We start from the raw sequence: 22,926 nt of genomic DNA on the forward strand, positions 1-22,926 counted from the left end.
ATAAATGTCGAAATCTGGGCAGACCACAATACTAAACTGTTGAGTGGGTGGGCTTAATCATCGGATATTGGGGAAAAAAAAAAACCCCAAAGGGAACTCACTTCCATTCTGTCAAAAGCTTCCAAAATGTGAGATTTTGGGCTCTGCATGATCTTCTCAGATCTACCTTTGAGGTTTCATACAGATATGTTTCTTACAGATATGTTGTTACCGAAAGTAAGTAACTTGTTCATCAAGCACAAGAGAGTTTTCTATGGCGCACATTCTGAAGCCATGTATTTCCAGTTCCTCTTAAATGTGAAAATGAAGAAAAAGGATGAAAACTGAAATAAAAGAATTGCCTGGGATCACACAGTCTGGTCAAGTGGGGAAGCCATGATTGTTCTAGGTTTTCTGGTTTCACATTGTGCAATTCAGCCTCTATATATAAATGCTTTGTGTTCCGTATGCCCCCCTTACTTACTCTCCTACTCCAGACTGTCACCCTGCGGCCCCTGATTACATACACCACAGACAAAACTTTTTAGCCTCTTGGTAAATGTTTCCTTGTACCCATGATCTAACTCATACTTACTCACTTACAAAAAGCAAACTTGACCTCCTGTGATCAGAAAGCAGGTTAGAGGGCTGAAAGTGTATAAGTTACTGCGGTGAGTAACTTTTTGTATGTAAAGCTTCAACATAAATTTTTACTTTTTTCTGTAGGGGATGCTTCCTCAAGAAGGAACAGACCATCTGGTGGTAAAACATTTTACTTCTTTTTTGTACTTATCACTGCAATGTTTTAGACTGTTAGCTGGATAGTAATTTTGTGGGTAAACATTTATTTCCTTCTTGTCCTAGTACTCGATGACTATGCACCAGGTTCACATGATGTGGGAGATCCGAGCACAACAAATCTGTACCTCGGAAACATCAATCCACAGGTAGATTTGGAACTAATTCAATTCAGAACAAATTTTATTGGTTAACAGTTCAGTTTGTCCAGCCTACCAGCATTGAAGTGTGTTGGGTTATTACTGCTGTGTGAAATGCTAGTGTTCTTTGTTTTTCCATTGCGGTATGCTTGTGCCATATATTGTATCAGGCATTTTGTTGCATCTGGATTCATATGCGTTGTACATTGAAGTAATGCTACGTGAAATGGAGCAATTATTACAGCATATTCTTGATCAAGGGACTGCTTTTTGATGGTCATCAAAGGTACAATATATGTTCATATGTGTGAGAACCTGGAACACAACATTTTCAGAAATTTTTAATGTTTTCCTCTTAGCCAAGCAAAAAGAAAACAAGCCAAATAGCAGCCATTCTTATATTTTATTATTTTGGTCAATTAGCTTATGGCATGGATATCTGACTGAAATGCCATTTAGGAAACTTTGTATTAAATAATGAAGGCAGGAATTTTGATTTAACGTCAATCCAACTTCATTTGCAGAAACCGCTTGCTACTCTAAAGACAACTTGCCATCCTATAAATTGCTCATGCTGCAAAAGGAAAACCTTTCTTTTCTGTAGTAGTTTATTGTAGCTTCATCTTTATTAACTATTCAACTGTACTGAACCTCCGAGGCACGGAACAGTGTTTGAAAACTGAGCTCTTATTACACTTCAGCATAAAACAAAAAAGTCTAAAGATGGCAGGAAATGAAGGAGAATGTGGGATAAGGTTGATTGTAACAAGCTTCTGATCAAACTTGCCAGTTAGTCAACCCCAATGAGGCTGTTGTTTTCTTAATAAGTCTTAACATTTCTGCATTCCAGCCGCTCTACAAGTAAATGTAAACTGTATAAGAATGTTCGAGGCATGTGGGCTGCTAAATTCATATCTTTGCATTAGATCGCCACCTAGTGTTGGGTCCGGATGATCGCACATTGTTGTCCTGGAAGAGTCTTCGAAGTATCCTGAGATGGGTGGCTCCTCCCCTGGACTACAGTGCGCATGGGCATCGGCTCCATCCCCAGATTGTTTTTTTCCGCCATTGGGTTCGGATGCGGTCTCGACGTCTCTCCGTCGGAACCGAATAAACATCATTTTTTACGGCCAAAAGGCTTTGGGTTCTTTACGTCGGTATTGTTTGCGTACGGTCTCGAGTTTCTTCCGTCTCTCGGAGCCGGAATCACCGGAGTTTCTTACTACTCTTCGGACATCGAGGCCTTCTCATCGCGACTCGACGCTAAGTTCCCAACATGGAGCGGAGTCCGTTTAAACTCTGTCCGCTCTGTGGGTCCAAATACCCACATATAGATGTACACCCGGTCTGTAATAAGTGCCTTTCGCCAGACCATGACGAAGGAAGTTGCCGGGCCTGTGCGAAGTTCAGGTCGAAGAAAACTCTCACGATTCGGCGCGCGGTGCGCCTTGTGGCCAAACAGGCGGCCCCGGATCCAGATAACATCTTCGGCGACCAAGAAGAAGAGGACCAGAGCCATCATCTTCAAATCTCCCCGCCTGAGACGGAGGTCGAGGCCGAGCCGGAATATGACGACGACGGAGTCGTGGGTCAGGGCCTTGAATACGTCGACGAGGTAGGGGACGACGTGATGGTTTATGGGGCCGAGGAAGATAGCTCAGGGGACGAGCTATGCCCCGAAGTTGAAGAACATCAGGAGGGGGTCGCGGGATCGCCTGTCGGCCTTACCCAAGACCCTGTAGCGCAAGCCACGGCCCCGCCTGTCGGCCCGGCCACGGACATACTTGCTGCGCCTAGGGTTTCGAAACCGAAACTGAAAGCAACGGTCTCGACTGCACCTAAAATGGCCGACCCGAAACCGAAACCGAAAGTTAAGGACTCGAACGTCCCTAAGATGGCGGTCGCAACGGCAAAAACAAATAAACCGGCGGCCTCATCGACTCCGTCGACCTCCGGTCCGCAGAAGTCGAAGAAACACGGCGATTCCACAGGGTCGAAATCGGCGCCGGAGGAGAGATCCTCTAAAAAGGGTAGCACGCACAAGACAAGCGCGCCGGCGCCGGCGAAGCCTGCTAAGGCAACCGACACAGCCCCGGCTCCAACGGGGACATCTGCGCATCGCTCCAGGGACTCGGGGTCGGCGCCGTCCATCCCTCCAAAAGACCAACGGAACGTCGCATCCGAAGGCAAGGCCACCTCGTCGGTGCCAAAGACATCGGTCACCGACGCATCTCTCGTGGCTGCTTCACTCCAAAGAATTAAGGACAAGGTTTTTTCCTCGTCGACGCCAACGCCATCGACGCAGAAGGCGGCAGACGTCCCGGTCAAGCCGGCAAGTAAGCTCCTCTTCCTTCTACCGCCAAAAGTGGTGCCAAAGGCCTTTTCCTCGAAATCGACGCCAAAGAAGTCGGATTCTTCTACGGCGGGGACATCTTCGGGTCAAGTGCTCGACCCTGAAGAGGATTCGGAGTGTTTTATAGACGCGGACACGGGGAAGTTAACCCTTTATAAAAGGAAGATCACTTCGCAGCCGGTGGAATCCTACGTCATTCCCCTAAAGAAGAAGTTTCCACAGGACGCCTCAGGCCTCATGGAACCTATTCTACCTCCTCTGGGAAGGAGCCCAACACCGTCTCCAGACCACTCTGACAGTGGGGACTATGGTGAAGATGAACAATACACGTTCCCAGTAAATGAACCTGATGCACAGCCAGATTCTTATTATGGCATTGGGGACCAAGGCCACCAAGATGTGGGGCAAGACCCACAGTCCTTCAGTACACGTGCATCCCCTACGGAGGATTCTGCAGGTTTTCATGCACTAATTGAGAGGGCAGCTGCTAATCATGATGTGGACATGCATGCTGACCCAGTTGAAGAAGACTTTCTATTCGACACATTTTCAGTTTCGGAAAGAAATGTAAAGACACTGCCTATGCTCAAAGGGGTCCTCAAGCACGCTGCGGACATCTTTAAAGAGCCTACCAGGGCGAGGGTGGTCAACCCACGTATTGAAAAAAAGTACAGACCAGCGCCTGCAGACCCTGCATACATTCGAGGACAGTTGCCGCTTGACTCCTTGGTGGTAGCAAACGCACGCAAGAGGGCCAACTCCCAAACAACGGGTGAAGCTCCTCCCCCGGATAAGGAGTCCAAAGTGCTAGAGGCAGGAGGCAAAAGAGTGGCTGCACAGGCTGCCAATTTCTGGCGTATTGCAAATACACAGGCACTACTGGCACGTTATGATCGATCACATTACGACACACTAGAGCAGATTGTAGAACACCTGCCTCCGCAGTTTCAAGAGGGCACCAAAATGATTATACAAGAGGGACAACTGATCTCCAACGCGGCCATAAAGTGCGCACTTGATGTCGCGGACACAGCCGCAAGGGCCGTTAACACCAGTGTCATGCTCAGAAGACAGGCTTGGCTCCGCATATCGGGGTTCAAACCTGACATTCAAACAACCATACTTAATCAACCAGTCAATCCGGATAGACTGTTTGGTCCAGATGTTGACACCACCCTGGAAAAGATTAAAAAGGACACTGAAACCGCTAAATCGATGGGGGCCCTACAATCTCAGCAGTTTCGGGGCAATAATTTTCGTCGCTCAGGTGCCCGTGGAGTCACCAGAGGCCAGATGGGTCAACAGTCACAGTTCCCTAGAGGTGGAGCACAGTCCTCGTACCCCAAACAAAACAAGAGGGGCTACAGGGGAAACAGCAACAAAGGACGTGGCAAAGGAGGCAACAATTCACGCTCCTCTGCCCCAAGCAACCAGTGACTCTCTGTCACTGCCCCCCGACCATTTAACACCTGTCGGGGGGAGAATACAGCAGTTGCTGCCCGTCTGGACCAACATCACCACAGACAGGTGGGTGCGACAGCTTATCCAGTACGGTTATTGTCTAGAGTTAAAGTCCACTCCACCCAACATTCCACCAAGGCAAAGACCTATGTCCGCAGAGCACTTGCACTTATTGCAGCAGGAAGTGTTGGTGATGCTGCAAAAAGGGGCAATCGAGCTCGTGCCAGTGGGGGAGGAAGGCACAGGGGTTTATTCTCTGTACTTCCTCATTCCAAAGAAGGATGGATCTCTACGGCCAATTCTGGATCTCCGTCCCCTCAATCTGTACATACTGTCAGAGCATTTCCACATGCTTACACTGCAACAGATTCTTCCTATGTTAAACAAAGGAGACTTCTTAGCAACCTTGGATCTCAAGGATGCTTATTTCCACATTCCGTTACATCCGTCCCACAGAAAGTACCTCAGGTTCACTATCCAGGGCACGCATTATCAGTTCAAAGTCCTACCCTTCGGAGTCACAACTGCCCCAAGGGTCTTTACCAAGTGTCTGGCGACTGTAGCAGCGCACCTCAGGAGGCAGAACATCCATGTCTACCCCTACCTCGACGACTGGCTCGTTCAAGCCAGATCGGAACAGCAGTGCGCCGCGGACATGTCGACTACCATTCACCTCCTTCACGACCTGGGTTTCTCGTTGAATTACCCGAAGTCACACCTTCAGCCGGCACACGTCCGGCAGTTTCTGGGTGCGACAATCAATACCCTGACGGCCTCGGCACAACCAAACCAGGTCAGGATAGACGGCATGCAGTCCTTAATCCAGAAGTTCAGACTGGGACACTCGCTTCCAGCAAGAGTGTTCATGCAGTTGATAGGCATGATGGCCTCCTGCATCTTCATAGTCCCTCACGCACGGTTGCATATGCGCCCGCTCCAGGAGTGCTTAGCAAATCAGTGGACACAGGCTCAGGGACAATTAACAGACCTAGTGTTGGTTACCAGTCGGGCATACAACTCTCTGCATTGGTGGACTCCACACAACCTTTGCAAGGGCCGACTGTTCCAGGAGCCAGTGCCACAGGTTATCCTGACAACGGACGCATCTCTCCAGGGATGGGGAGCACACCTGCTCACTTACACAGTGCAGGGACTATGGACGACGCAGCAACAGAAGATGCACATCAACTATCTAGAACTGATGGCGATCTTCATGGCGCTCAAGTCCTTCATTGTACATCTGTGCAACAAAGTGGTGTTAGTCCGGACGGACAACATGACCGCGATGTACTACATCCAAAAACAGGGGGGCACCCACTCACCACAGCTGTCTCACCTGGCTCAGAGCATGTGGAAGTGGGCCATTCAGAGGAACATCTTCCTCATGGCAGAACACCTCCCGGGGAAGGACAATCAGATGGCGGATCTGCTCAGCAGATACAGTCATCAAATGCACGAGTGGGAGATACATCCATCGGTACTCCAGCCGTACTTCCAAAGGTGGGGGCGTCCAGACATAGACCTGTTCGCCACAAGGGAGAACGCAAAATGCCAAAGCTTCGCCGCCAGGTTCCCACACCCCCAATCGCAGGGCAATGCGATATGGATGAACTGGTCAGGCAAATTTGCTTACGCTTTTCCCCCGACACCCCTGATACCACTGGTGGCGAGGAAACTACGGCAACACTCCATGACACTCATCCTAGTTGCTCCAACGTGGGCGCGCCAAGCATGGTACACCACGTTCCTCGAGCTCTCAGTGGTCCCGCATCAAAGACTGCGCCTCACGCCCAGACTTCTGACGCAGAACCATGGAGAAATTCAGCATCCAGATCCGCAACAGCTCAACCTAGCGATCTGGCTCCTGAAGTCTTAGAGTTTGGATACCTGAACCTACCTCCTGAATGCATGAACATCATCAAGGAGGCGAGGAAGCCGTCAACCAGAGCATGCTATGCCGCAAAATGGAAGCGTTTTGTCATTTACTGTGCAAACAATGACATAAACCCGCTAGATGCATCTATCCCTAACATCATTTGCTATCTGTTACACCTTTACAAGTGCAAACTAGCGTACGCTTCTATTCGGATACATCTATCCGCCATCGCAGCTTACCTTCAAAATAGGCAGCATCTCTCAGTCTTCAGGGTGCCTGCCATCAAAGCGTTTCTTGAAGGCCTGAAACGAGTCATTCCCCCAAGAACACCGCCAGCTCCCGTGTGGAACCTCAATGTGGTCCTCACCAGGCTGATGGGACCACCGTTTGAGCCAATGCACTCGTGCGAACTGCAATTCCTAACGTGGAAAGTTGCTTTCCTAATTGCCATTACGTCACTAAGACGCGTAAGTGAGTTGCAAGCACTCACGATACAAGAGCCTTTCATCCAGATTCATCCAAATAGGGTGGTACTACGTACTAACCCCAAATTCCTTCCAAAGGTGGTGTCACATTCTCATCTCAACCAAACTATCGATTTGCCTACATTCTTCCAGAACCCACAAACAGTGGCGGAAAGGATGCTCCATACCTTAGACGTACGGAGGGCATTGATGTACTACATAGACAGGACACAACACTTTAGGAAGACAAAACAACTCTTTGTTGCCTTCTCACCACAACACAAAGGCAACCCAATTTCCAAAGCAGGAATAGCCAGATGGATTGTTAAGTGCATCCAAATCTGTTATCATAAAGCCAAGCGCACTTTAACAATACCCCCAAAGGCACACTCCACACGCAAGTTGGGGGCATCCATGGCTTTCCTTGGAAACATTCCTCTAGAGGATATTTGCAGAGCAGCCACGTGGGTTACACCACATACCTTTACAAAACACTACTGTGTTGATGTACATTCCAAACAGCAAGCGGCTGTAGGGCAGGCTGTTCTCAAGACACTTTTTCAGGTTTCTGCAGCTGGCACGGGCAACCGCCGCTGATGGAGGGACTGCTATGTATTCTATGCAAAGATATGAATTTAGCAGCCCACATGCCTCGAACTGAATATGCTACTTACCAGTATGCATCTGTTCTTGGCATGTAGGGCTGCTAACATTCATATCGCCCACCCTCCTCCCCGGTGCCTGTCGCAGCTGCAGATATACTATTGTATTCAATCATTAGCATGGACATCCTTTACACTTGCCACTCCATCCTCTGCCACAATGGCGAAAAACAATCTGGGGATGGAGCCGATGCCCATGCGCACTGTAGTCCAGGGGAGGAGCCACCCATCTCAGGATACTTCGAAGACTCTTCCAGGACAACAATGTGCGATCATCCGGACCCAACACTAGGTGGCGATCTAATGCAAAGATATGAATGTTAGCAGCCCTACATGCCAAGAACAGATGCATACTGGTAAGTAGCATATTCATTAGTGGACATCCAGCTGCAAAATAATTTTTGCCAATTAGTAAATGTTTTGGTGCATTCCTTACCGATCATGAAAGAGAAGTTTGTAATGAATAGAGATTCAATTGAGGAGCCACTGTTCCTATTTTCCAACCCTTTAATGTTTTCCCTTTGCTGTAGCCCACTGTGCATCATTGCCTCCTTTCTAAACACAGCTCAGTGACTTTGAAATTGAATCCCATGTAGCTCAGTTTTCACATCTATCATTATATTATTGCCTCATTTCAAAATCGTATTAAATCTAAAACCAAAGACTTAGCATTATTGTGTGATCAAAAAGTTATCATATATTCGTGGTCAAGGAGGAAATTGATTCTATTGATGCAAAGGTAACCGTTACTGGACTACTGCAAGTAAAATGCACATTTTAAAATTAACTGTTTAGTCTTGAAAGATCCTTTTTTGGGTTTCGCCTGTGCTGTGTTTATGCAATCTCTTGTTTAAAAAAATAAAAAAATAACATTGGGGGAAAAATTGTTAGGGGCTTAAAGCCCACCCAATACTTAATTTTGCTTACCATTGGCTGGCTCCCATGGCACTTTATTTACCATTGGCTGGCTCCCATGTAGTTCCCACATCACGTTTGTCACCTTGCTTCCTATTGGTCAGCACCTCCTCATTGCCTCCATCTTCAAGTCTTCGTCCTGGTCTTAGTCGTGCTGTAGAGCCTGAACCAAGTACTGCTGTACTGTTGTGTTTCCCGCTGCACATTTATAGGTGTTAAGTCCTCGTGGAAGTACAGAGTGCCCGCAGGCTTATTTAATCTGATGTTTGCTTATTACGCATAATTTTATTACTGCTCACACGAAAGGACTCACATTTGTACAATAAGTCAATGTCAAATTCAGCAAACATGCATGACTGAAATGCTGGCTAAACAACATGGTTCCAGCCCGCTCCCTACCTGGGAATCAAGCTCCCAAGTGTCTCCAGACAACACGTCCCAGATGTTAGAATGTCCTGCTGCGACTCTAGCTGAAGCACAAGATAAACTTCAGACTTGGTAAATAATACTCTGTGTTGTCAAAGTAAAAAAAAAAAAAAAACTTTACCAAGAAATACTTTTTTTACAGAAATCTTACACATTTCCCAATTCATTAGTGTAAATAAGTATTACACTACTACTACTCAAAGATAACTACGTTTGAACAATAAGTAGCTTTGGTTTTATAAGGGATATAGCAACATAAACATTTAATTCATTCACACTAAAACTCTAGAAAGTCAACCTCCCAAAATCACACCTCCATTAAAAAAAACATTTTAAAATCATTTTCTCAATAAAAAATAAAGTGCAATATGTATAGCAGCTTGTCACAATCACAAGAGCACTAAGGGGAGGAACGCCTATTTCTAGATGTTATAACTTTGAACAAATATTGGCCAGTAGCAATGGCTACCTCCTGATATCTAAGGCCACATATCAAATTTAGACCCATTTCTCTTGACCGTATCCCATACTTTTTAAAGACAGGTCAGCGAATCTTCTTCCTTTCCTCGAAGAAATATGCAGTCCATCAATGAATGACTCACTGAGTATTTCCTACGTCACTTAAAAAAGGCATTGACCATGATTCTCTGCTATTTCTGTTTTTAGCCCTGGTAAATACCAACCGGGGCCGCAGAATTTCATATCTTCAAAATGTATCTGGAATTTTGTGCATAGATGGGAAAAGGTGAACTCTCCTGCGAAGCTAGGGAAGGAATAGCTGTACTCTTACCCTTAAGATACTGAAGGTCCTCTCTCCAACTGGTTTCAATAGCACATTTCCTGAGGGTGCCGTTTATTTGGCTGATTTGCATAGTTTGCATGTCTGGGACTCTTCAACACTATTATCATAGAATTCCTCTTTCTGGAGAGAACTGACAATGTCTCCGTTATAATCAGCACAGACAATTTATCAACAGGAGTCCCATTTTTAATTGAAAGATTAAAACATATGGCTCTGACGTCTACCAGAGTACTCCAGGCTACGGATCTCAACTCCCGCCTTAAGGCTTGAATAATCTCATTTATAGGTAGATCAAGGAGCAACTTCAAAGACCTACCTTCAAGGCCTTCCCATGAGACCTGTCTATCCATGTCAGGACCTCTGCTCCGTAAAGAGCCCAGGGGATTAATTTGCCCTGAATAACTTTCCTTAAAGGTCCAAAGGTGAGGCTGCCATATTTCTGATCAAAGGTTTTCAGCCCATTCACTTTTGCTGATGGTACAAGTCTTCGGGAAGCCATATGCTGGTCCCTTCTGAAATCATCAGAAAGATCATACCCAGATACTTATACTCTATGCAATTCAGGGAAAAAAGGTATAATGGGTCAGAATCCCTTACTGACCGTACAGTATTGAGCAAATCTAGTTGCGGTACTTGTCTTTGACAGGGGGTAAACCCTAAACCCCTAATCACGAGAGTTCCAGAAGAGTTGTCAGGACAAGTCAGAGTAGTCGTGTTATGCAAAAAAAATTCCAGTACGCTGGGTTCATAGTGATAATTCGTTATGTAGAAGTGTTGTAACTCGTTTAAGAAATTCTGAGGTGGATTGCCAAAAGATAGAAAACAGCCAGCACGTGTTTCGCCCCTTTACATCTACAGAGTCTCTGGCATAATGCTCACCATTCTGTCTTATTTACGCAGCTCCATAACTAAGACAGAACAGTGGGCATTAGGCCAGAGACACAATAGATCGGCCAAGGTCCCAAAAAGAAAATTTGTTTCAAGGACGCTACAAGTCCAGTTGAGATTCGCAACGCCCTGAGGAAGTCCCAGGCCGGATGGCCATGTAAAGGGTTTTCATCAGTGTCCACACCCTCATTTATTTGATCTGTTTTCAAATTGCTAGCTATCCCATTAACAAACGCAATCCCTTGTCCAAGGAACTGCTCTTGTGAGGTATCACCGGAGAATGGTAGATATTCCAGCCTAGTTGGACCATCCCCTCTCATATGCTGTACCCTTGGTCAATCTGTATCTTCAAGTGTGGTTAACAGATCAAAACGATTATACAGCGGAACATTACATGAGCTTGTTGTGTTAATATAGGGATCCCTTACATGTCTTTTAAAATGAATCACAACTGGGGGCTGATGGAAAGCGCTTAGGGGTAAGACATTAATTTCCGTATAATGAAAACGTACATTCCCTACCCTTGTGAGAGCTGCATGCACTAACATTGGGTCGCTAAAAGTCAAAACAATACAATCTCCCTGAAAAGTTTTTCGGCCATTTCCCACCTATGTAACCCGTATAACCATTTTGAATTTTTCAAATAATGCATCAGTAAGACCGTTTTTTTTACCTAGCCAATAAAGAGATTTATTTAGAAGACCCTCCCACGTATCATACGCTGATGTGTGCAGCGAAGGAACATTGGCTAGGATTACTATGTATGGTGTGGCAGATGGTGGTAAATCAAGATGGTTATATCCTAGGTTCTCTGGGGATTCCCTTGTCCCAATTGTGTGTCCCCCCTGTTCTATTACTAATTCCTTTATTCTCTTTTATTGGCTTATTATGATCATTATTAGCTTACGACTTGTTACAAGAGGTGTGGATCTATGTGTGACCAATCTTGTTATACCAGACATGGGGTCTGTGCTCGAGGTTTCTACGGGTACAATACTGAGGGAATGGTTCCCTACATGTGGGGTTAAGAGCGAGCTATGGGGTTGGTTAGCATTATGTTGTGTATTCACACCCCCAGCGGTAACCCTATTGTCTCCTCTTAAACATCCCTCTATAACAGCCACACTCTCTATTAATTTCCCCAAAGCACCAAACACATAATTATATAAATCACAATTTTCCTCATAATTTTATCAATTTTAAGCGTTTGACCCTGAATTAGCATGGTCATGTGGGTCTCCCTGAGCTAACGGACCTTCTAGGTTCGCCTGTATTTAATTGTTTACCAGTATTTTTCCTTTTCTTAGATAACGACTTTTAACTTAGGCTCACAGGACTCTTCCCAGCATGGTTTACTGACTGTATCTCCTCAGATACATCAGGATTCTTACTGCGTTTCGAGGGCGGTTGAGGATCATCCCCTGTGGGTCACTCACATATATATGATCTGATATTTCCTGTATGCACCCATTCTGAGTGCCCTGGGCAACTTGCCCATCTCATACTGCAGTAAGAGATTTATTAGGGGAACTAACATGTGTATTACTTGCAGTTAGCATACCGAACCTGCCTTGGATAAGAGTCTCTTCAACTGTATTTATCTGTTCCTCAATGGCCCCCATTGCACCAGTCAAATAGGTCATCAAGGATTTTTGTCCTCCCACTCTTGGGGCAATAGTGGGTGTGAAGCCTGTCTTCATGTTACCCATTATTTTACTGTGTCCTAACAATCCGAAGGAAAGTCAAGATCCCCAAACACAATCAGATAAAAGAAAATTGCAGTCCAACCTTAGGGGGGTGGCCCAGCCCAGCCTCTGACGGTCTATGATGGGCTAAGACGGGTCCGTCATGGCCCGGGACGAGCCAGGCACGCCCCACTCACATCCCGCGCTGTGGGAACGCCGCAAGGCTTTTTAAAGCCCCTCCAGGGACTCAATAAAGTGCAGAGTGCGTTATGGGCCAGCAGCAGGGTTCAGGACGTCGTGATTCGGTCTACCACTCAATGTCAAGGGGAGAGCCGCAATGAACAAACTAAACAGCAGGGGTGCCCACACACACCCCTACTGTAAGCCGTACACACCTGGAATTCTCCTAGATAGTCTGCCGCTCCCATCCAGGTCGACTTGGACCCAACAATCTCTTTTAAACTTCATCACAAGATCCAAAAAGGCTCCAGAAATATTCCAATGCTGAAGTTTGCACCACAGTGTACCTCTGTCCACCCTGTCTAAAGCTGCTCGGAAGTCAACGAAACAGCATCAAAAGCCACCAACTGATTCCATTGACTTCCTTGTTACTCCCCACAATATGAAACAATGGTCCATCGTTGAGTGCTTTGATCTGAAGCCTCTTCGCTCCACTGGGATCAGTCCATAGTCAAAAGTCCAGGCAGCCAGATGATTTAATAATGTTTGCACAAAGATTTTGGATGGAATGTCGAGAAGGGAAATCACTCAATAATTCGAGTCTGGGAGGGGAATGCCTGTGTGAGTTACCCACTCAAAAAACCCACTCAAAATTAGTCCCCATTTTCTGGGGTCTTTCTTAAATATCACAGATCCGTACCGCCAGCACTAGAGACTTTCATATTACTAATTATTTCAGACATAATTTCTGCCGTCTTGGTACATGCAATCACTCCTGCCTCCTTTTCAAAGCAGGCCCAGTCCACAAACAAATCCTCAGAGTTTCCCCCAAGGTATAGTAGATGAAAGCATACTGGTCATCTTCGCTTATCTGGCCCTCTCGGGAGGATGGAGATGAGATAGTTAGAGTTCACTAGTCACCAGAAACGCTTACAGTTATCAGCAATGGGAGCTAGCATTAACTCCCAATTAACTCTATAAAACTCTTATTTTTTTATGAGCACATACATTTCAGTATGCAATTTATCAGGCCACCATGACTGTTCTTAGGCAGGTAACACGTGGATTTGACTTGAACCGCTGACTATTCCTATTTACCACTCATCAACTCTACCGCCAATCATCATCAAACCAACTGCTCCCTTTGCCTCTTGTATCACTTGTATTGTGAGGTCCCCCTTGCTTTCTTAAAGTGGGCCACTGATTTCCTTATTAACCTTCCATACCAGTCCAACTCATCCCAACCTACTTCAAGGTCCAAATGCTCAAAATCAATTCGAGAAAGAACCTGCAGTGTGCATCTTCAGTAATCAAAACAAGCATTCACTTGTGATAAATTACCTTTAAGGGCAAGGAGACATTTGGACCAGGCGGGAAATCCTCTTCGAACGCTGAACTGAGGGCATGATCGTCACTGAACCCATGACCGGAACTCTGAAGTTTTTCACCCTATGGAATTGGTGCATTGGGACCAGCACACAATCAATGGGCAGATTGCTATTACCATATTTAAAGGTTCACGCAGCGGCAATATCATCATTGCACCGACCATTCAGGTTGATCAGATTCAATTGAACTAAATTTGAGAGGACCTTTGCCTCCCCTTCCCTGGAACTTTCCAAGAAAACGCAGTTGTGATGTTTGATGTGAGCGACAGTTCTTTTATAGCCATATCCAACTCCTTAAAACTGATCTTTAATTGAAATCCCCCCCTACCAACAACAAAGCATCTGAACAGTCACAAGGCCACTTTTTCGCATCATTGACCAAAGCCAAGTTCACTCTAAGGCAGGGGGCGAGTTGGAGGAACATACACGTTGAGACAAATAATTTGTTTTAACCCCTCAACATTCATAAACAAATCAATTTGTTACCTTCCTCCCACATCGGACAGAGACCAAAATTAACAATCCTCCCGCTGCTCTTCCTCCTAACGAAGCCCTGGCATTCTGGGCTATGAAAACAAATCCTCCACCACAAGCCGCTCCCAACGACCAGGTTTCCTGCAGGAACAGTACGTGATAATTCATTAAAACCTCTCTAATCTAATTCTATAAATGATTTAATACCATGTATGTTCCATATCCGGACACAGTCTGGCAGTAGAATCCCTGCTTCGTACCATTCAATTTCTTCAGCTCCTCCACCACTCTAAGGGTGATATGACAATCATAAATATTTTTTTAAGAATGACCCTCCCCACAGTCGAGACTGTTCATGCTCAGAAGAGGGTATACATTCAAATTAGGAACTGCTCGGTAATTCAGCCAAAACAACGCCACAGCCACCTCACCGCATGGTTATCGGAGAGGATGAAGACCTTGAAGGTCTGGCTCCCACGCTCTCCCCCTTCTAGCCTTGGAACCCCTCCAACAGGTCTGTGAAACCTGACAACTCCAGGACGCCCACGCCTTGACTAGCGCACTCTAGAGGAGGATTATGGTATGCATCACTTTCTCTGCCGACAGAGATATGGAATAGCATAGCTGTAGAGGGCGAAAGGGCAGAACTGGGATCTGAAACAACAAAATGTATTTACTTCCCTAATTTCCTCGCCTAATGATAATCATCCAGTGTATCGCCCATAGGGCAAGTAACACCTAAAGCCTGTGTTTTTACGGACCCGACATCAAGTACGGGAGTTTTATTCCCCCAATCCTTGGCTTCTGTTCTCCCTAAGGTATATGACTTTTCCATGTTAAAAGATACATTGAAATTACTTTTAAGCAAAATCATGTTGCTTTCCCCCTCAATTCCCCCGCTCTGATTTTAATAGTCTGTTCCTGTACCCCTTCCTCTTGGCCCCAATATACGCTCTGTAATTAAAAGGTGAGAATTCGGTACAAATTAGATACAAATTAAAGCATACAAATTCCGAAGATTCCTAGGACTAGTCCACAAGTTTCTCAAGTGCTAGTTCCAGCAATTGCCTTGATTAGTTGCCTAAATCGGTTTCCCTAAATAGTGTTGGTAATGATGACAGTAGTCATGGAGGCAAAACGGCGATGCAGCACAGCGGTTAGACAGGTAAAGGTGAACAGGGAAGAGAGGCAATCCTGACAAGCACTAAGGACATTTAGGGGGTACACAAATGGTTCCCTCATAAAACAAGCAGCTTCTGCTCTTTAGAGAGATGGTCTCTGTTTCCTTGACATCTACTCTGTAAACGGCGAACACATCCCACCTCTCATCGACCAAACATCTGGTACTGTGCTCATTGAGGCTCCGCTACACCTCCCAGGTACCTGGAGGGATCACCATATGGAAGTGGACGTAGAATGAGGCAAGGAAACTCTGCAAGGAAACACTGCACACTCACTGGTCCAATGCGGTCCACTGGAGCTCAGCAACACCCCTTATGGTCCCACCTCACAGCCTTGCAACGTCGAGGGTTGTAGGTCCCTGAATTTGGGCTGCTTGCCTCTTGGCCTTCCTTCCTACCTTTGTGGCGCGTTTGACAAATATATAAATAATTACATTATTGCCTCCAAAGGGCCACAGACGTGGCAGCACTTCCCACCAAGCCCAATCTTGCACACCCACTCCCCTCGAGTGTGCTTCTCTTCAGGTGCTCCTCAGGCACCCCTCTAGCTCGTAAGCCGTCCTCATGGTGTGTCTCAGCGCCTCCTGCCAGTCAGCATGTCCTCCCATTGCATCGCCGCTCCATCCTCGCGGTGCATCTGTTGCCTTGCCTCGCGTCTCAGCTGCCTTGCCTCCAACTTCACAGTGCAACTCCTGTTATAAAGATTTAACATTGTTTCAACAGCTGCTTTGTAAACCAGACTGTTTGCTGCTACAAGTGAATGACTGTTTTTACAGGATGGAATCTTCTAAAATTTATTTTAAACAAATCCTTGGCGGCCTTGTTCTCTATAGCAAAAAACGAGTGCACTGCTGCCCCCTTAGTCCTTGTGCACTGCTGCCCCCTTAGTCTATGTTGACCTTTTACTACGGCCTTGAACTGCTGCCTTTTCATCTTTCGGACACAAACCTATCATCAGGTTTCTGAAGGAAGATTGTATGGCCACTAGAGTATGCTTCTTGGTGCATTTGGTGTAAAACAAGAGAAAGAAAGATCAGCCATAGGGAGCTTGACAAAGCCCACAAGAATAAATGTCAAGCAATGAAGAAACAATCTGAATGTATCTGTTTTAGACCTTAACATGCCTTTCGTTTCAAATTACCAGCAGTATCACATTCTACCAGCCTCAAGAGAGTGACTTCAGAATGCTCAGCGATTTCGTTCTTCCACAGGACTACTAATACCGCCCTTCTGTTTGTCTTGCACTACTTTCTGTTGCCACTATCTTTGGTGTTGGTAGGGAGTGGGTTATAAGCAGCTTAAACATGGGTAATTTGAAACGTCCACGAAGAAGCTGTGAATAACAAATCCATTTTGTTCCACTCGTCACTCGTTGTTTCAATTTACCAAGCTGTGCAAGGAATAGATTATAACTTTTTCTGCATTTGACTGACGCAGTGCCCCTCTTACTATAAAAGCCCCCATCCTTTACTTTTGCTTACAAGCAAGGCCATTTATGCCCAAGTAAGGCTTATGTGCAGCTGGGCTGGCAGACAAAAACACCATAAGCTTTTCCCACTAAGGGAAATATCTGTTGCCCAAATCCTTTCAAAGGGAGCTAGGGGCGGACATGAAACCTGCATTTATTGCAGCTTAGGCAGAATGTAAAAAGAAGAGACTAGCATTAACAAAGCCAATAGGTTTTTACTTTAAGCTATGTTGCACAGCAGCTCAACTGCTGTGTAACATGTATAAACGCATTGGCAGAGCAAATAGGTTTTGCATAGGTGAAACCTTTTGGCTTTGCTAATGCTTGTTGAGATCAGCTTTGTCCAGTGCTTACCAAACTTTGTAAAACCACAAACTTACATTTTTAAACAAAGTTTGAAGATCCACCTTGCTTTAATAGACTTTGTTTTTTATGAAAGCATCGTGTGGGAACACACTGTCATTTACAGACATCACATTTTCCATTGGAAAGGCCACTAAATTTGCACAGACACAATGTAGTTTTACTGATAAAACTATATTGCACACAAATTATAATGTGTGGAAATCTGGTTTCAGTAAATATTTATAATTTGTGCATCACAAACTAAAGTGTTTTGGTTTGTAGGGATCCTATTAAAATCTTTATTTCCAACACACTTCACGAATACATACAAAAAATGTGCTTCATGTTTGCTTACCGAGATGCTGAATGTGTACAGGTCATTTACATGTATTTATATTTTGTTGTGTGTTACAAAAAAAGGACATCCCTATAGCCTTTCCTTTAACACTCGCTATACCCGAGGAATTTTGTCATAAAATTTACTTTACTTTCTCGAACTGCAAAGTGAGAGAATTTTGTAAACTTCAATCCCCATGTTAAAGAAATAAGCAGCAATTTGTCAAAAGACATAGCCTGACATTTGACCTCTGCCTTTCAACCGCAGTAAATGTGACAAGAAAAATTCAAAATTTAAGGGCATCTTTATTTATTGCTTTGACTTTCGCATCCCACCAAAAATAGTCTCTTGACCCACCAATGGTTGGAGGCCCACATTTTGGGAAATTCTGGTTTGTTCTACAACTTTTGTCATTTGGCAGGGAGGTAGCTTATAACTGTGCACATCATAATAATTGTTTTCTTTTGCAGATGAATGAAGAGATGTTATGTCAAGAATTTGGGCGATTTGGCCCCTTAGCCAGTGTCAAAATTATGTGGCCAAGAACAGATGAAGAAAGAGCCAGGGAAAGAAATTGTGGCTTTGTTGCATTTATGAACAGAAAAGATGCAGAAAGAGCTTTAAAGAACTTAAATGGTAAGGTGGATATTTTCACGTCCTGTATTGCATCATACTTTATCAGTCCATATTTTATGAAATAGCTGTTTATTGTTATGTTAATTTTTATTTGCACCCTTTATCGTGTGCATACATTCTGCAGAATGGCAGCGCAAAAGTGATGAAAGGAAGCAGCTCTGACGATAGCAGCTAGGTTATCACCGAGTTGGTGCTACAAAGTCAGAATAAATTTGCAAGTGCAAAAACAGCTTCCTTCTGAAGTATTGGTAACTGCCATTTCCCTTGTTGTAGTGTGAGCTTACCTACAAGATCTAACAGGAAGGGGTGGGAGCACACTGCTTCACCTCCCGGCACAGTTTGCCCCTTAGTATTCTGGTCAATGCAGTTCATGGTACATGCTTATTTTAAATTTCACTGGAGTATTTCCCCAAAGTTGGTGCAGGTTAGTGCTGTAAATCTGTAAACACGTGTTTCTGGATATCGTCCGTCATCAGTACAGATAAAAACAAATTTTATTTAGAGGTGCTGAGCAGGCTGCCACAATCTTTTCAGGTCTCGCACCTCTCACAGGTGCATCTCCACAAACTCGTCAGCTCAATGGCTCAAGGGAGCCTTTTCAAACAGGAAAAGGATGGGAGCACACTGCTTCACTTCACAGCACAGTTTGCCCCTTTGCATTCTGGTCAATGCAGTTCATGGTACAGGCTTATTTCAAATGTCACTGTAGTATTTCACCTAAGTGGTTTCCTGGTCAGCAACCCCAGATTACATTTGTTTTTATCTCTACTGATGACGGATAATATCCAGAAACACGCATCTAGAGATTTACACCACTAACTTGCACCATCTTGGGTGGAATACTCCAGTAAAATTTCAAGTAAGAGTGTACCATAAATTGCATTTACCATAATGCTAAGGGGCGAACTGTGCTGGAAGGGGAAGTAGAGTGCTCCCCCCCCTTCCTGTTTGAAAAGGCTCCCGTGAGCCATTGAGCTGACGAGCTTGTGGAGATGCACCTGTGCGCCTGTGAGAGATACTGAGACTTGAAAGGATTGTGGCAGCCTGCTCAGCAACCCCAGATTAAATTCGTTTTTATCTATACTGATGACGGATAATATCCTGAAACACGTGTGTAGAGATTTACAGCACTACCCTGCACCAACTTGGGTGGAATACTCCAGTACAATTTCAAGTAAGCATGTACCATGAACTGCATTTACCATATTGTTAGGGGGCGAACTGTGCTGGGAGGTGAAGTAGAGTGCTCCCACCGCTTCCTGCGTGATCTAACAGTTGAGTGACTGCTGAAGAAGAGAAAAAAGTACCACTTAAATCACCTTGAACTGGGAGCTCTACATTTAGCTCTGAAAGCTTTCTTCCCATCTCTGGAAGTATCAAAGACCATGCAGTCCCCTTTTGATTAAATGGTTGTGGCCATTACTCTTTTCACCGATGCCGTGAGTGATCTTGAAACTTTAAAGGTTCCCATCAAAAATGATACTGATAGCTCCAGACTGACAATGGCGCACTGCTGGTACCTGTACTTCCTGCAATTGTCCATAAAACCAACAAGATTCTGCCGTACAGACCAGACATGCTAACAGGAATCCAGAGACAAATTCAACACCTGACTCTTGGATTATTAAACGTGTCTGCATTGCTTCTAAGGTCACACAATATGGACACCTGAATCTACCTCCAGCTTGTATGGAGATCCAAAAACAGGCAAGGCATTGCTTTACAAGGACATGTTATGTACTAAAGTGGAAAATATTTTGTATATGGTGTCCACTAAAAGGAAATGACCCAATCAAATGTCAAGAACAAATGATTCTATTGTGTTTGCTACATTAGGCTATATCTAACCTTCAGTTTTCATTTATAAAAGTTCATATTGCAGCATACAGAAAGTCTCTAAACCAATTATTGATTTTTAAAATTCCAGTTTCCAAACAATTTTTGGATGGGTTTAGTGTTTTGTTTTCTGCAAATAGACAACCTTCTCCACTTTGGGAGCTAACTACAGTACTTTACAATTTTATAGATTCACCATTCGAATCTATATAAAAATCTACATTGCAGCGTATTTCATGGAAGTACGCCTTCTTGATAGCTATTACTTCAGCTACAAGAGTAAACAAGATGCAGCCCTCATCTGCAAAAAAACAGTACATTATTTTCCACGACAACAGTGGTAATGAATCCATCGGTCATTCCTCTCAAATAATTTTTGGTTTTCATGCGAATCATACTACTATTTTTTCTTAATTCTTCCCTAAACCTTCAATGGCATCAGATCATGCACTACACTCTCTAGACATTAAAGGGGTCCGTCTATTTATTCGTAATGGCCCAAAAATGCTGCGTATGGCCACATACCATCGATCGCTAGGTGAATAGTTTCTTGTATCATGTTATGCAACCAATCAGCAAACAGGCATTTATATAGTAAACCTAGAGTACACTCCACCAGGGGAATAGCAGCTACTACTGCTTAGCTAAAAAAATGTACCCATAGCTGACATGTAATGTAGCTACTTGCAAGTCACTTCACACATTCACTGATTGTAGAAAGCTAGCTCTGTATATCAAATTGCCACTAGGTGGTAATACTGTGTACAGAGTTCAGGGGTTCCCCAGAAGTATACAGGGCTCAATGTAACACCCAAAGTGTTCTATTAGTGGTAGTGTAGGCGAGCAGCCTTAGGCTGAACACAGAGTAGTGTAAAACATTATTGTACAGTGATCAATAATGGACACTTCACTTGAGAAGGAGATCATGACCAATTTTAGAAAATTAGATTTTGTTTGTACTTTATTTTAAGACCAAGATCTTCGTAATAAGGTAAGTAGGATATTTTCAGAACAATTCAATATTCTCCTAAGGGGGGAACCGTTTTGCGGTTAACCAGGTAAGTATGCAACTTACAGTTCCAGTCTTCAGGACCAAAAGTCAGCAGTGGGCAAGGAGTTGGTAAGTCCCAACATTGCACCATCCGTGCCACAGGGGCGACCGGGTGCCGAGGTCAAACTCCAAGTTCGGCCTAACGCGTTTCAATGGAGACTGGGGGTCCTTGGAGCCACGTTGCTTGCAGGTAAGTGTAAAGAATGCAAGGGCCAAGCTTTAGGTGTTAGGACCTGCACAGGGGACACACGAAGCAGCACCAAATATTCACCACCAGTGGCACAGGGGTACAGGGTGCAAACACAGCGTTGGGCGCCCAGTGCAATCCTATGGGGTTTCTTCTGTTCGAGGCATGTGGGCTGCTGAATTCATATCTGTGCATAGATCGCCGCCTAGTGTTGGGTCCGGAAGATCGCACATTGTTGTCCTGGAAGAGTCTTCAAAGTATCACGAGATAGGTGGCTCCTCCCCTGGACTACAGTGCGCATGGGCATCGACTCCATCCCCAGATTGTTTTTTTCCGCCATTGGTTTCGGATGTATATTGGTTCACTCTAGTCAGAATCTATATAAAACTTTTCTTAAGGCCAAAAGGCCTTTAGGTTTTCGTTGGTATAGTCTTGCGTTCGGTGCCCGATTCTTTCCAGCTCGGTTCTGAGCCGGATTTCCGGAAAAGCCGTGTGCTTTTCGACGCTGAAGGCCCGGTCGACGCCAGAGGCCTTATCGACGAACCATCATGGAACGGAGCCCGTTCAAGAGATGTCCCATGTGCAACTCCAAGTATCCCCACATCGACGTCCACCCGGTGTGCAACAAGTGTCTTTCGCCGGATCATGATGAAGCCAGCTGCATGGCTTGTTCCCGTTTTTGATTCAAGAAGACTCTTCTGCATCGACGCGCTGCGCGCCAGGAAGCCCAGCTTACTGCACCGGCGCCTGTGGACATATTCGATGCCGGGGATGATGAAGGAGCTGACCGGGAGGTTCGTGAGAACCGGTCGAATCCCGCGTCGGAGGTCGACTCCAACTACGACGCGGATGCTGTAATGCTTGAAGTGGAAGAAGTCGTCGACTAGGTAGGAGACGACGACGGGGCCTTTGGGGCCATGGAAGATAGCTCGAGCGAGGAGCTAACTTAAACTGACATTGGGGCCGGAAACGCTGCATAAGGCAAAGGTCGAGGGATCGCCACTAGGCCTTACCCAAGATCTTCCAATAAGTTCTACGGCCCGCCTTCGGGCTCAGCTTCGGACATTGCTAAGGAGCCGCTACCTTCAAAACCGAAAGTAAAAGCTCTGGTCTCGACGCAAGTGAAAGCACTGGTGCCTCCATCGAAACCAAAAGTGCGGATTGCTTTGATCGGCTCAAAGTCCTCAGACCTGTCGGCACCGACAAAGCAGACGGGCGTTATCGACCCGAAGAAGCAGCCCAAGGGCGTCGAGACGAAGTCTAGCGCGCCGAAGACAAAGGTCAAGGCAGTCGACCCGAACAAATCAGCGCCGAAGGCGGTCGACACCGACAAAGGGCTCGGTGAGCCTCCACATCGACAAGACAAGGCCAAAAGCGGACCGACCCACGAGGCC

General features: G+C 45.3%; 1 protein-coding gene across 3 annotated transcripts in view; it reads left to right on the forward strand.

Moving 5' to 3' along the window:
• The window catches only part of U2SURP (U2 snRNP associated SURP domain containing), an 835,376-nt gene that overhangs the window by 237,532 nt on the left and 574,918 nt on the right, over nt 1-22,926 (forward strand). For all 3 annotated transcript variants that reach the window (XM_086943721.1, XM_086943722.1, XM_086943723.1), the window contains 3 exons: nt 706-741; nt 844-926; nt 18,293-18,458. In XM_086943721.1, coding sequence (XP_086799847.1) covers nt 706-741; nt 844-926; nt 18,293-18,458 — 285 coding nt within the window. The remainder of the gene's footprint in view (nt 1-705; nt 742-843; nt 927-18,292; nt 18,459-22,926) is intronic.

This window comes from Lissotriton vulgaris, chromosome 11 (genome assembly GCF_964263255.1).
Source record: "Lissotriton vulgaris chromosome 11, aLisVul1.2, whole genome shotgun sequence".
Taxonomy (NCBI): Eukaryota; Metazoa; Chordata; class Amphibia; order Caudata; family Salamandridae; genus Lissotriton; species Lissotriton vulgaris.